At 43.9% G+C, this 16212-nt stretch overlaps 1 protein-coding gene across 5 annotated transcripts in view; it reads left to right on the forward strand.

The window, feature by feature from the left end:
- The window catches only part of LOC137355613 (adhesion G protein-coupled receptor E2-like), an 82399-nt gene extending 76559 nt beyond the window's left edge, over positions 1-5840 (forward strand). For all 5 annotated transcript variants that reach the window (XM_068020940.1, XM_068020941.1, XM_068020942.1 and 2 more), the window contains one exon: positions 884-5840. In XM_068020940.1, the coding sequence (XP_067877041.1) occupies positions 884-916 (33 nt within the window). In that variant the 3' untranslated portion in view covers positions 917-5840. The remainder of the gene's footprint in view (positions 1-883) is intronic.
- The last annotated feature ends 10372 nt before the right edge of the window (positions 5841-16212 follow it).

The raw sequence follows: 16212 nt of genomic DNA on the forward strand, positions 1-16212 counted from the left end.
AACATTGGACATGGGGTCATTGTTGTACAGCCAAAGCTGAGTGCCTGTCAGTCAATGTGGACCCTTCCCTGATACTTGGCAGAAGGTCCATAACGCTAACACTTGGGAGGACCAATTTAGCGGGAATCCTACAACCAGGAGTCCATCCAAACTCAGCTGTCAGGAATTCCATGTTGAATGTAGGGAGTTAAAATGGGGAGTAATTTGTCCCCTGTGGGAATAGTATATCTTCAGTGTGTTAGTGACATCTGCTGGGTGAACATCAGTTTTGTTTTGAGTTCACTTGGGCTATACTCCTTAGCTCCTCCCTCTAGTGACCAATTTTAATGTCAATTATCTGTGAATAATTGGGTCCAAAATATTATTTTGCCAACACAGCTGAAATGTGAGGGGTAACTTTACGGGATGTGGCTGCTGCTATGGAGACTCATTTTCTGGAAGAGTGCAATCAGGAATTCTGGTATTGCAGTGCACAGCTCCGCTTCCATGTGCACTCCAAGGTGCAATTGGATCGGAACCAGAATCCGTGAACTTACTCTTCTGATGTATCTATCATGGCTAGAGGCAAACCTGAAGCCTGGCAGTGTGGGTAAAACAGAATCCTCGGGAAATCTTCCTCAGTACCACAGTGGAGTCTCAGCATTGATTTTGTGCTCGTGTTTCTGGAGTGAGACTTGAACCCACAGTCTTCTGACTTAGAGACTACCCACTGAGTCACAGCTGATGCCCCACACCACGGCTTGTATGTGGTGATGGTTGTAACTGAGGCTGGACTTTCAAAAGATAACAAGACCATGTTTTAGAGCTAGTTGCTAAGATTGCATTCTCTAAACTCCTCCTCCCCCCCCCCCCCCCCCCACACTGCCTTTCTTATTTGTTTCAGGAGCGAAACAACAGCCTTCACACCACACAGTGAAGATCTCCCGACACGGTGTCAAGAATTTGGCTGGCATGTACTTTATTGGGAGGACATTCCCTGTGAATCGCACAACGAATATCATGTGGATCTTTGGCTATTGATGTACAGGGATTTTGTTTCTGATCATTCCCAATGGGCCCATACAATGGATCAATTAATTTATGGATTTAAAGGAGACCTACCAAGAAGATGATACAGGAACGAGATTGGGATGAATTTGGGTTCTAAGAAGGTTAAGAAGACACATGTTTCAGGTCTATGTTCAACGCCAAACAAGAGCCATCCCAATGAAGAGAATGATCCGAATGAAACCTTTCCAGGGGATTTCTCTTTCCATTGCTCCAGGTGTCTGGAGTATTTTATGTGCAGTAATAGTTTATCATGAACCAGTGAAACTTGGTGTTTGTTAATGTGCTTTCCAAAGTATCTGGAATGATTCTGGAGGAACACTCAGTGGTTACATCCCACATTGAGTTCTGTGCTGTTATGCTTTCTGGATATTGGTTGGAAATTTTACGTTTATTTTCTGCCAGCTCGTCTCTTAACTTTGCATCTAAATGTGGAGCGACGCAAAGGAGGTCAAGCTCTGGGGTCATTGTGGGGATTATCCAATTGTCTTGCGATACTGATAGCCCGATGCGATATGAACGTTGACGGGGGGATCTGCTTCTGAGTCTCACCCAGTGAGCCCTGCGGGGAGGGCTGGAACTTGACTGAGGACCAGATGAGGCTACCTGTAGCGCTGTGTGCCTCCCACCGATCCAGTGACGATCAAAGTCATAAACACTTAACTTTCATCATGAAACGCCCAGATTGGAAGCTGCAAATTCATTCTCTACAACTCCCGTGAATGGGAAAGAATAACAGGAGAGAGAAAAATACTCTAGGACCAACCAAAAATTGCATCAATAAAACCGTCCAAAGATTGTGAAACATGACAATAATGACTGTAGACGCACTGTTAAAAACTTAAACATTTATTCTCAATAAAAGCATGTAATTAATTTTTATTAGAGTATTGGTAAGGTAAATAAGCAGCATTTTTATTAGAGTATTGGTAAGGTAAATAAGCAGCATTTTTATTAGAGTATTGGTAAGGTAAATAAGCAGCATAGCGTAAACCTGTAATTTGGTGACTGTGAGTACATGCAGCATATAGTTTGCCACGAAGCCATTGGCCCTGCAGGAAGAATGTATCCAACTTAAAGTAAACAGACCTTAAAGATCAAGCAACTGTACTGCGAAGGCAATTTGTAAATTGACAATCATCAGAAATGGGCCAAATTTCATATCCCAGGAGCCAACAGAACTTTTAACTGAACTGAACTTTTAAAACAAACTGGGAATTGAAATAAAACAACTCTCAATCGAGTGGCTTGCAAGGATAACTGCGGGAAGGATTAATTATCTGCACAAATGGGAACGTACTCCTCTGAGTGATCAACAGGGTGAGTGCAGTTCAAAAATAAAGGGACAGTGTTTGTAAGTATTGATTGAAGTGGAAGGGAGCAGGGTACTGTTGTTTGTAAGTTATCGGAGGTACAATAAACTGTCAAAAGAATATTGAGTGTACTGAGTTGTGAGCCCTGACCATTTTCCCCATCCGGACAGCTTCAGCTCAGACTTTAGAGTATAAGAGAGGAGGTGTAGGTTCACCTACCTACAGGTCCTAGGTTCAATTATTAGCCTGTTAATTTAGCGTAGCCAGGGGTTCAATGCTGCATTGTGGGTTGGCCTGGCGGGGAAAAATCCTTCCGTGCTGTATTGACTCTATGACTTCAGCTAAGCGCAGGTTCAGGCTTCTTTGTGATGTGTGCCATGGCTGAATAGCTGAGATCACTCATCATCCTGGTTTGCAGTTTTTTTTTTCTTCTTTCACAGGATGTTGGTGTTGCTGGCTATGCCAGCATTTATTGCCCATCCCTAATTTCCCTTGAGAAGGTTGTGGTCAGCTGCCTTCTTGAACCGCTGCATGTAGGGTAGGTACACCCACAGTGCTGTTAAGAAGGGAGTTCAGGATTTTGACCCAGTGACAATGAAGGAACGGCGATATAGTTCCAAGTCAGGATGGTGTGTGGCTTGGACGGGAATGTGCAGGTGATGGTGTTCCCATGCGTCTGCTGCTCTTGTCCTTCCAGCTGGTGGAGGTCGCGAGTTTGAAAGGTGCTGTCGGAAGAGCCTTGGTGAATTGCTACATCTTGTAGATGGTATACACTGCTGCCACTGTGCATGTTGAAGGTGGTGGATGGGGTGCAGATCAAGCAGGCTGCTTTGTTCTAGATGGTGTCGAGCTTCCTGGGTGTTGTGGGAGCTGCACTCATCCAGGACAGTGGACTGTATTCCATCATACTCCCGACTTGTGCCTTGTAAATGTTGGAAAGGCTTTGGAGGGTAAGGAGGCAAGTTATTCGCTGCAGAATTCCCAGCCTCTGACCTGCTCTTGTAGCCACAGGGCTTGTCCAGTTCAGTTTCTAGTCAATGGTAACCCCCAGGATGTTGATAATGGGGAAATCAGTGATGGTAATGCCATTGAATGTCAGAGGGAGATGGTTAGATTCTCTCTTGTTGGAGATGGTCATTGCCTGGCACTTGTGTGGCACGAATGTAACTTGCCACTTATCAGCCCAAGCCTGAATGTTGTCCAGGTCTTGCTGCACATGATGATGTTATTTCTTGGCAAGATTTTGGAGGATCTTCCAGTACCTATGCCGATGCCTCCAGAAATGGAGGAGGCAAAAGTTCAATTTTAAAAACATCGCATAGGCAAATTATTTTAACAGTTTAAAATGTACATTCACCACATGAACTGCAGCGGTTCAAGAAGGCAGACTCACCACTCTTTTCGCCAGGGTAGTTAGGGATGGACAATAAATGCTGGCCTCACTTGTGACACCCATATCCCATGCATGAATAAATATTTTTTTAAATGCCCAATTAAGAGAGATGGAAAGAACTTGTGATTATTTAGCACGTTATTGCATTCTTAAGACATTTGACTGTGCTTTACAGCAATGAATTACTCTTTTGGAGGGTAATCTCTGTTATAAAACAAATCTCATTGCTGCACAAGCAAGTTTTTTCATCCTTAAGATTGCAAACTCATGAAACGGTCTCGGAATATCTGGAAAGTGTTTGCAAGCTTTTGTCTCCAATTCAATTGTCAGCAATGACTTGTGTTCTTTGTGCTTTCAAATAGATTCCATTTCTGAAGCACAGAAATGCAAAGGGCATGAAGATTGCTCGCTATGATAGCTCCTTCCCCCTTCCAGGGGCAGAAATATTGTGGCTCAAAAACTCTCCTCACTTGAGGATTCGAAGCACAATTTATTGCATTGGATACGGAAGTGAGGCCCTTAGGGTAGGACAGAAGGCAAGAAAAAGGAGAATATGGTGACTGAGTGACTCTGAACTTGTAAAAGGCTGCAGGCTATAAGAACATTGGAAATAAGAGCAAGAGTAGGCCATACAGCTCCTCGAGCCATCTCCACCATTCAATGCAATCATGGCTGATCTGATCTTGGCCTCAACTCCACTTACCTGCCTTTTTCCCATAACATTCGACTCCCCTATAGTTCAAATATCTGTCTAGCTCAGTCTTGAATATATTCAATGACTCAGCCTCCACAGGGTAGAAAATTCCAAAGGAGAAGAAATTCCTCCTCTTATCCATCTTAAATGGGATATATATATATATATATATATATATATATATATGTATATAGAGTATGTGTGTGTATATATATGATAGCAGGATGGAATGATTGAGGAGAGTACAGCATTAATTTTGAGATGATAGGAAAAATGAGTTGGAGTATTAAGTTTAACACAGTGAGCATATAGAGAGGAGGAACACCATGTAGGATGGGTAAATGTGCAAATGAAGATATTGCCCATTCGGGGAAATGATTGGGTGAATAAGCAAATTTTGGATCATGACGTATAGGAAGTGATGTCATCTTTAGCTTGTTGCTGATTGGTTCAGTGATAACTATGTTTGTGCCTTCCTGCAATATCAGTGGAGATAGTTATCCAAGAATAGAAAATACCTGAAAGGAAAACTAATGGGTAACTGGATGAATGTAGGAGGTCTTCCTGGTAACAGTCTGCCCTTATTTTGTAAATCAAGTCTTCTGTTATAATTGTCTGGTCTTGGATTGTTTCTGTTCACTGTAGCCAACCGAGATCAGGCTGAGAATCTTAACAGCTTCCACTTAATCCCAGGTTATGATTGGAAGCAATGATGTACTATAGAATCTGAGGAGCACCCTGGTCAAATTGCATTTAATGTGCAGCTAGTTAGGAATTGACTGGTCTTCAGCACTGCTGTGGAACTGGCTTTTTCCGAAAACTTACCTGGATAGCTGCTAAGTGGGCACAGCATCATCCAATTTCGAGGGCACTGTAATTTTGAACCTTCTCCTAACCAGAGAAAGAATTAGCCTCCCATTGTCTTGAAGGATCATACCACAACTATGCGCTATACACTGCATGTAGTGTTGTCATACATCTCTCTGAGTTGACTTTGGTTCCATCTGAGCATTACGCCATTGGATGTCTGGGCCTCGTACAATCTGGGCTTGTCACATATCCTAGCAAACGCCGCAAAATATTGCTCCAGTCAGTGCCTAGTGAACTTCTTGATTTGCACCTCTTACCTGATCCAAGTGTTGCCCCCATTGCCCTGAAGCAAGGGGAAAAACCCATAACATGCAAAGGGAAATTTCACAAGGCTTCACTGTTGGACCAAAGCCTTTACATCAACAAGTGCAGGTTGGAGAATGAGCTCTACTGTGAATTTGTCCTAACATCTGCTGCCCTCTACCATCAGTAATGATCCTTGTAATGTGTGAGTGGAATGTATGAGCCTCCATGTCTAGAGCTGATATGTGCCATTAATATAACTGATACAGCTTTGTAGAAGGTGAACCTTATGCAATAAAGACTGCTGTGCAAAAACGAGAAGTTGAAAAAAAATCAGTGCAGATATAAATACTTGATCTGCTGGGTTTTCAGTCTGAGAAATTAGATTATGTGGTTTCAGCTAAACCACAGAGCCAATAAGGGTCTTTGAAAAAAATACAGAGGTCAACCATCACTTTGGACAATAGTGAGTAATGCAAAATACCAGTAAGCACTTCAATTATCCAGCCATCCATAAGCAAATACCAACTACTCTGAACAATATTAATACATAAAGGAAGAGGATCCCTCAACTCCCACACAAAGAGTACAAGAGTTAGATACAACAAGAATAGCTTGCATTTATATAGCACCTTTAATGTAGTAAAATGTCCCAAGCTGCTTCATTGGAGCGTTATCAAACAATATTTGACACCATGCTGTAATATTACTTGTTCCTTTTATATGTGAACTATTGTAAGACTCACAGGACTACACGTAATATCCAAAGAAAATGTGAGTTTTTATTATAAATTAAGAACATAATATATATATATATACACACACACAAACAGTTACTGCACGAGCATATCTAAACACATCTCACTCTGTCGGGCTACATCCACAACGCTCTGGTCATGTGTGATGCACCATCACTTCCTGCAGTGACTTTCATTTACAGCTCTTAAGGTGCGCCCACAACACATGCCATATTGGGAGATATTAGGTCCAGTGACCAAAAGCTTGTCAAAGAGATAGATCTTAAGAAGCGTCTTAAAGAATGAGAGAACGGATGACAGGCAGAGATGTTTAAGGAGGGAATTAAAGAGCTTACGGTATTGGCAGCTGAAGGCATGGCTGCCAATGGTGGAGTGATGAAAATCAGGAATGCACAAGAGGTCAGAATTGACAGAGCACATTGATCTCGTAGAATTGTAAGGCTGGAGAAGTCTACGCAGATAGGGAAGGTCGAGGCAGTGGATGGTTTTGAACACAAGGACAAGAACTTCAAAATCCAGATGGTGGCGGACCTGGAACCGATATAGTTCAGTGAGCACAAAGGCGATGAGTGAATGGGACTTGGTGCAAGTTAGAACATGGGCAGCAGAGGTTTGGAGCTCCAGTTTACAGAGGGTGGAGGTTAGACGACTGACCAGGACAACATTGGAATAGTTCAGTTAACAGTGGAAATAGAGCCTGAGAATGTTGTTTTATAGAACGTGTGCAGTGGATTTCCTGTCATGGCTCTTTCTGCCTGTTCTGACAAGGCTGTGATGGGTTCAACCGAGGCCGGTGAACACAGGCATTAAGAAATTTGCTTCCCACTGATCTCAACCACAGTCTGACCCCAGTACGTGAGAATGGTGCATGTGGAAGACATCATACGACCCAGGTGCAGCTTCCCTTCAGTTACACTGCCCAACCTTCTCACCACATCAACTCTCAACTGCTGTCTTTGGGACTAACTGAACAACAGACACGGTCCTGCTGAAAACCTCATCCAATAATGTGGGTGAAAGAATGGCTGGAGAGAAAGTTAGACGTTGAAAAGAGAATAGCCAGCTGTAAGAGTAAATTTCAAATTGAAATAGTCCATCATTTTTAAACAATGAATTCAGAAGGTACTTGGATTATTGTGTTCCATTTTAGTCACTACACCATAAATAGATATACATACATTGAAGAGGAGATTGTGAGGACTATGAGCTATGAGGAAAGACTAGATAAAATTGAGCTCCGCGATCTGTGTTTGTTAAGGCAACTTTAATAGTAAATGGGATGGATCGGGCACTGTAACTCTTACAAACTGAAACTGAAGAGTCAGACTAGAGTGCACAATTGGAAAATATTGAAAAATAAATTTAAAACAGATGCAATGCATTATCATTTGGACAAGATGCAATAATGTTTGGCATATCACTGATTTTAAATCGCTCCACCATTGGCGGCCATGCCTTCAGCCCTAAGCTCTGGAATTCCCTCCCTAAACCTCTCCATCTCTCTCCTCCTTTGACACGCTTCTTAAAACCTACCTCTTTGAGTAATCTTTCGGTCACCTGCCCTAATGTGTGGCTCGGTGTCGAGTGTTGTCTGATTGTGCTGCCGTCTGAAGCACCTTTGGACATTTTACTACACTAAAGCGCTATCCAAATGCAAGTTGTTGTTGTTGTTCAAAATATAATTATATGCCATGCACGAAGAGTTGGCATTTGAGATGGGTGGACTTTCCATGGGAGGAATGTACTTTTCACTTTCAAATCTTTCTTTGCGTCTTACACTCCGCCCTGCTATTCACCTGAACACAGATTCCCAGTACGTCAAGATCATAGGTTCAGGTGGCACTTCAAGACTTTGAGCATTGCCCTGTCGGAGGTACCAGCTTTTGGATGAGATGCTAAACAGAGGCCATCTGCCTTCTCAGGTGAACATAAACGATCCCTTGGTATTTTTTGAAGACAAGAATGGAGATCTGGTGCCCTGACCAACATTTATCCACTAACCTACACCAATAAAGCAGAATAACTGAATATTTATTTCATTGCTGTTGGCATGTTACATGCAAATTGGTTGTCACGTTCAACTACTTAGTTATTAAATACTTTGTGGATATGGAAGACTTAAAACTTGCACTTAAATAGCACCTTTCGCAACCTCAGAACATCCCAAAGTTTTTTTTTACAGCCAATGAAGGATCATCGCTGGTGCAATGTATAATGTACAAAGTGATTACAGTTTAAAATTAGTTCACTGTCTGTGAAATACTTTGGGGCACCCTCAAATCATGATAGGCAGTATAAAAATTCATGTCTTTTTTCTTTCCTTCGCTAGACAACAGGGGATATAGTCCACCTTCTATGAGCCTCATCAGACTTTTTATTCTCTCACCGTTCTCCTCCTTCCCTCCCTTCCTGCCCCCTCCCCCCCCCCATCGCAGGACACTGCATAGTTATCACACACTCTGCAGTACTGGTACCAGAACTGTTGCACAGGTTGCTGCCCAAGCCTTTCTGGGCTCTGTAATATCCTCAGTTCCTAATGGAATGCACATGTTCTACCAATAACCTGGTTAAAGTCCCTGTTAAACTATCCAGCCTAAACCTTATCTGTACAATAGGAATTTAGTACTGTTCCAAACCTGTACTCAACGCACTTATGATGTTCTTAGACATACAGTGACCAGAGCATTGATTGTTATTACTGGTGTTCAGAAACAGCTACTGAGCTGTACATATGGCCATGAGTTTCCTTGATAGATATCCTTGATTGGATACAGTAGCATAGTTATTATATTACCAAATTAGGGGTCCAATAGTCCAGAGATCTGGACTAATAATCCAGATACATGAGTTTAAATACTACTCGGGTGTTTGGAAATTTGAAGTCAGTTTAATGAAAAGCTGGCATCAGTAAAAATGACCTCTCTTCCATCGCTTCCTCTTCTCTGTATTATATGCTCTGTTACGAACAGACAACAAAATCGGAACTCAATAATGCCATTGATTCTCTCGTCAGTGGAAAAGCCTCAGGAAAGGATGGCATTACCCCTGAAATAATCAAGAGTGCCAAGCCTGCTATACTCTCAGCACTACATGAACTGCTTTGCCTGTGCTGGGACGAGGGAGCAGTACCACAGGACATGCGCAATGCCAATATCATCACCCTTTATAAGAACAAGGGTGACCGCGGTGACTGCAGCAACTACCGTGGAATCTCCCTGCTCAGCATAATGGGGAAAGTCTTCGCTTGAGTCGTTTTAAACAGACTCCAGAAGCTGGCTAAGCGTGTTTACCCTGAGGCACAGTGTGGCTTGCGAACAGAGAGATCCACCATTGACATGCTGTTCTCCCTTCACCAGCTACAGGAGAAATGCCGTGAACAACATATGCCCCTCTACGTTGCTTTCATTGATCTCACCAAAGCCTTTGACCTCGTCAGCCGACTTGGTCTCTTCAGACTACTAGCAAAGATCAGATGTCCACCAAAGCTACTAAGTATCATCACCTCATTCCATGACAATATGAAAGGCACAATTCAGCATAGCGGTGCCTCATCAGACCCCTTTCCTATCCTGAGTGGCGAGAAACACAGCTATGTTCTCGCACCTACACTGTTTGGGATCTTCTCCCTGCTGCTCTCACATGCATTCAAGTATTCAGAAGAAGGAATTTTCCTCCACACAAGATCAGGGGGCAGGTCGTTCAACCTTGCCCGTCTTAGAGCGAAGACCAAAGTACAGAAAGTCCTCATCAGGGAACTCCTCTTTGCTGACAATGCTGCATTAACATCCCACACAGAAGAGTGTCTGCAGAGACTCATCAATAGGACTGCGGCTGCCTGCAATGAATTTGGTCTAATCATCAGCCTCAAGAAAACAAACGTCATGGGACAGGACGTCAGAAATGCTCCATCTATCAATATCGGTGACCATGCTCTGGAAGTGGTTCAAGAGTTCACCTACCTAGGCTCAACTATCACCAGTAACCTGTCTCTCGATGCAGAAATCAACAAGCACATGGGAAAGGCGTCCGCTACTATGTCCAGACTGGCCAAGAGGATGTGGGAAAATGGCACACTGACACGGAACACAAAAGTCCGAGTGTTTCAAGCCTGTGTCCTCAGTACCTTGCTCTATGGCAGCGAGGCCTGGACAACGTATGTCAGCCAAGAGTGACGTCTCAACTCACTTCATCTTCGCTGCCTCCAGAGAATCCTTGGCATCCGGTGGCAGGACCGCATCTCCAATGCAGAAGTCTTTGAGGCAGCCAACAGACCCAGCATATACACCCTACAGCGTGCTTGAGATGGCTTAGCCATGTGAGCTGCATGGAAGATGGCAGGATCCCCAAGGACGCATTGTATAGCGAACTCGTCACTGGTATCAGACCCACCGGCCGTCCATGTCTCCGCTTTAAAGACGTCTGCAAACGCGACATGAAGTCCTGTGACATTGACCACAAGTCGTGGGTGCCTGTTGCCAGTGATCACCAGAGCTGGTGGACAGCCATAAAGGCGGGGCTAAAGAGTGGCGAGTCGAAGAGACAGGAAAAAAGACAGAAGCGCAAAGAGAGATCCAACTGTGTAACAGCCCCGACAACCAATTTTATCTACAGCGCCTGTGGAAGAGTCTGTCACTCTAGAATTGGCCTTTATAGCCACTCCAGGCGCTGCTTCATAAACCACTGACCACCTCTAGGTGCTTACCCATTCTCTCTCGAGACAAGGAGTCCAAAGAAAAAAGATGCAGACCCCTACCCTGCCAAGAATGAGGCATATTAATTTTGCCATATGAACATTGATTTTAAACTGTTGCTGGAGTGAAGAAATAAACTGTTTGAAGATCACCAGACACTGGGCTGAAAGGACATTTGCACACTAAGAGATGCTGCATGTCAAGAAAATGGGTTTTCATCAGCAGACATGGGAGGTTTAAGGAAGCGCATTCCAGGCCCTGTTAAGATGATACAATCCATAGAGATAGGACTGGTTAAACCAGCTGGTCACATGACTAACTGGCTGGTCCAGGTTTTTTGAACTGGCCACAGGACAGTTTGAATTCAGAAGGCAGTTTGCAACTGAGGCTGGAACAAGGAAGCCTCTCTCTCTCTCTCTTGCTTTCTCTCAAGCCACCGGACCCACGGAAGACAAAAAAACCTCAAGAGAGAAAAGACTCCTAACATCGGAACGAGTTGAATTGTGAACTGGGCCCCATTGAATTGCAAGACTTACCAGCCACCAAAGACTCCACATTGAACTTAAAGGACTTTAACTACCAGATATTGCCTCAGACTTTTCCCCTTTATTCCTTCTACTTTTTCTGTCTCTATCTGCATATGTGTTTTTCGCGTATGCACGCTAGCATGGTCACGTCGCATATTCGTAGTCGTTAGAGTTTAAGATTAATAAACTTCTACCCTTCTTGTTTAAATCTAAGGAAACATGTTTGATTTCTCTGCCTTACAATTGGAAAGCAGTGAGCAAGGAATCACTGAGGGGGAGCTAAAACATGGTGTTTTCAAATTAAACCCGGTTACGGTTAAACCAGGCAAAGGCTGAGAGGGAACCCCCGAGACCCCTCCTAACTGGGTCGTAACAGCTGTCTTTCCAACCTCTTCCATCATTGTCTCTCATTGCATTCTAATCTCTTACAATGTTCCTCTCTATCTCTCTTCACTTTCTTTTGACTGTCTGAATTGTCCCTCAGCCTTAAATATATTCAACAATGGAGCATCCAAAACCCTTTGGGGTAGAGAATTCCAAAAGGTCACAACCCTTTAAGTGAAGAGGTTTTTCCTCATTTCAGTCCTAAATGATTGAACCCTAATCCTGAGACTGTGCCCCCCAGTGTTCCCAATTCTCCAGCCAGGGAAAACAACCTTTCAATGTCTACCCTATCAAGCCCCTTCACCTCCAACCCCCACCAGGTCGGTTTGAGGGCTCTCCGCTTCTTCCTTGAACAGAGGCCCAACCAGTCCCCATCCACCACCACCCTCCTCCGCCTGGCTGAACTTGTTCTCACATTGAACAACTTCTCCTTCAACTCCACTCACTTCCTTCAAGTAAAGGGTGTTGCTATGGGTACCCGCATGGGTCCTAGTTATGCCTGTGTTTTTGTGGGATATGCAAACATTCCTTGTTCCAGTCCTACTCAGGCCCCGACCCCCAACTCTTTTTCCGGTACATTGATGACTGTATCGGTGCCGTTTCCTGCTCCCACCCCGAACTGGAAAACTTTATCAACTTTGCTTCCAATTTCCACCCTTCTCTCACCCTACATGGTCCATCTCCAACACTTCCCTTCCCTTCCTCGACTTGTCTGTCTCCATCTCCGGGGATAGGCTGTCTACTAATATCCATTATAAGCCCACCGACTCCCACAGCTACCTCGACTACACTTCTTCACACCCTGCCTCCTGTAAGGACTCCATTCCATTCTTGCAGTTTCTCCATCTCCGGTGCATCTGCTCTGATGATGCTACCTTCCATGACGGTGCTTCTGATATGACCTCCTTTTTCCTCAACCAAGGATTCCCCCCCACTGTGGTTGACAGGGCCCTCAACCGTGTCTGGCCCATTTGCCACACTTCTGCTCTCACGCCTTCCCCTCCCTCCCAGAACCGCGACAGGGTTCCCCTTGTCCTCACTTTCCACCCCAGCAGCCTCCACATCCAGAGGATCACCCTCCGCCATCTCCAGCGTGATGCCACCGCCAAATGCATCTTCTCCTCCCCATCCGTCAGCATTCCGAAGGGATCGTTCCCTCCGCAACACCCTGGTCCACTCCTCCATTACCCCCAACATCTCGTCCCCTTTCCATGCAATTCCTGCCCTATCAAACACCTTTTCCGTTGTTCTCTTCCCTACCCCCTCCCCTTCACTTTCTTAAAACCTAATTCTTTTCTAACCTTTGCCAGTTCTGATGAAACGTTAACTTTAAGGAAGGATATACTTGCATTTGAGACAGTACAGCAAACATTCACTATATTGGTTCCTGGGATGAGAGAGTTGTCCTACGATGAGAGGCTGAGTATATTGGGCCTATACTCTCTGGAGTTTAGAAGAATGAGAGGTGATCTCATTGAAACTTACAAGATTCTGACGGAAACAGATGCTGCCAGACCTGCTGAGTATTTCCAGCACTTTTTTTTTTCGTTTCCTTCAGGATCTTGTAAGTTTCAATGAGATCACCTCTCATTCGTCTAAACTCCAGAGAGTATAGGCCCAATTTACTCAGCCTCTCATCCCAGGAACCAATCTAGTGAACCTTTGCTGTACTGTCTCAAATGCAAGTATATCCTTTCTTAAAGATACTCTCTGCTGTCTTTTTATGGTGTCTTTTCACTCTGCTCCTCTCCACTCTTTCCCACATCATTCACGCTCTCCATTCTCTGTCTCTACTCTCTGTTTCCTATCATTTTGTCTCTCTCCACCCCCTGGTCTTTCATTTTCCACAGTCTCTCATCACTCTCTTTCTCCGCTGCTACATCTCTGCCGTCCTTCCACACTTTATCTCCAGCATTGTTCTCCACTTTCTTTCTGTTGTTTCTTCACTCACTCGCTCAGGTTGAATCACGTTCCCCAGAACCATTCTACCCCGGGGTCTCACGGACAGACCATTTCTCTGCGGAAGGTTAACTGGCATTATTTATGATTGCGAGACCTCAGAAATAGAATTTTGCTTCAACTTAAAACTGCTAGGAAACCACAGACTTCTTGCTTGAAGAAAAAAAAAGCGTATCCGAGACATCCACAAAATCATCCAGAAAACCACAAGTGAGATTTTGCTGGGCAGTCTTTGAAACTAGATGAACTCACAGTTGATAAAATTCAGTCAGCGGTTCAACTATTGATTACAACACGAGTATACATAGCTGTTTAACCTGGGATCCTCAAAGACTTAATGGGTGTGATATTGTATATACCACCTTTCACAATGTCAGGACATCCTAAAGCACTTTGCAGGAAATTAAGTACTTTTTGAAGTGTAGTCACTGCTGTTTAGGTAGGAAACGCAGCAGTCAATCTGCACACAGCAAGCTCCCACAATCAGATAATCTGATCTGGTAATGTTGGTTGAGGTTTAATGTTAGCCAGTACAACAGAGAGAACTCCCCTGCTCTTCTTTGAAATAGGATCTTTTACATCCACCGGAAAAGGTAGTTGGAGCCTCAGTTAGCTTCTCACCCGAAAGACGGCACCTCCAACAGTGCCGCCCTCCTCCAGTATTGTATTGGAGTGTCAGCCCAGATTATGCGGTCAAGTCTCCGGATTGGGACTTGAATCCACAACCTCTGTGGGAAAACTGAATGTCATCAACCTTACAATGCAACAGTGACTAAACTTCAAAAGTACTTAATTGGCTGTAAAACACTTTGGAATATCCTAAGGTTGTGAAAGATGCTATAGGAATGCAACCGGGTGCTCCGGTTTCCTCCCACAGCCAAAGACTTGCAGGTTGTTAGGTAAATTGGCCATTATAAATTGCCCCGAGTATAGGTAGGTGGTAGGGGAACTGAGGGAAGGTGGGGATGTGGTAGCAATATGGGATTAATGTAGGATTACTATAAATGGGTGGTTGATGGTCGGCACAGACTTGGTGGGCTGAAGGGCCTGTTTCAGTGCTGTATCTCTAAATAAATAAATAAGTCTTTCTGTCTTGCTGGTTAATACCTAATAGCTGCAAAGGGACTCCTTGGAGATGTCTGCACCTGTAATCTTAACTGGTTTGACCTCCCCTCAAATGCTCCCTGATTGTTTTTCTCAAAAATATACTTTATACATAAAAATATGTTAAAAAAAAAGTTACAAAACAGTTCAAAACAGCACAAAGTTGACATTCCAGAAAGTGCAAAGGAAATCAGTTTTCTTCAATAAGGAGTGAGTTGCCTCACAACCCTTCCATTCCATTTTACATGCCATGTACATTTTACAGCAAACCCATATTTGGTGTACACAGCCCAAGGGGTTTCCCACGGGTCCAGCCCCTCAGTTCACTATAGCGGGAGGACCTTACACAGTGGTCTTTCCCCATTGAGGCTTTGCTGCGGCTGCCCCAAGCTTTAGTGCGTCCCTCAGCACGTAGTCCTGGACCTTAGAACGCGCCAGTCTGCAACACTCGGTCGTGGACAACTCTTTGTGCTGGAAGACCAGCAGGGTTCGGGCAGACCAAAGAGTGTCTTTCACCAAATTGACGGTCCTCCAGCAGCAGTTGTCTCGGTGTGCGTCCCTGGGAACAGCCCGTAGAGCACAGACTCCCGTGTTACAGAGCTGCTTGAGATGAACCTCGACAAAAACCATTGCATCTCTGATCTATGGAGCATCTCCAGCATTTTCGATTTCTGTCTTGACAGAGGCAATCATTACTTAAACTGAAGCTTTTTCAATCCTGTCCTTTTAACGTCACAGTGTGTAATTGCTGCGATTAAGCAAAATCGTGGTCAAGGGATATTTTTAATGTAGACTTTACTGGGTATAAATCCATAAGATCCTTCCATTGGGAGGAAGAGATCAGATTATTAATGTCAAAAGAAGCTCCCCCAAGCCAGAAATTATTTCCTCCTATTTTAATACGCTACTTGCTAATTGGTGGAATCCCATTCTGTTCAACTGTGATCCAAAGCAATGTGATTCATTGCTGTTCTATGAATGATATCTGAGGTAATCAAATTAAAATGTGACATTTTCAAGTGTGGCAGATTTACTGGAAGCAAATCTTTTATAAATATGTATTCACCTTATTGTTGATGGGTCCATCTGCATTAGATTAAGTTCCAACCTGATATCCATTATAGTCACCTTAATTTTTGTTTATGCACCATTGTGGCGCATTTTCACCCCAACAGGATCAGGTTTTCTAATCAGAAAGAGGAAGCTCCTAAGGTACCATCAGATTAGCG

The sequence above is a fragment of the Heterodontus francisci genome, chromosome 43 (assembly GCF_036365525.1).
Source record: "Heterodontus francisci isolate sHetFra1 chromosome 43, sHetFra1.hap1, whole genome shotgun sequence".
NCBI classification, from domain to species: Eukaryota; Metazoa; Chordata; class Chondrichthyes; order Heterodontiformes; family Heterodontidae; genus Heterodontus; species Heterodontus francisci.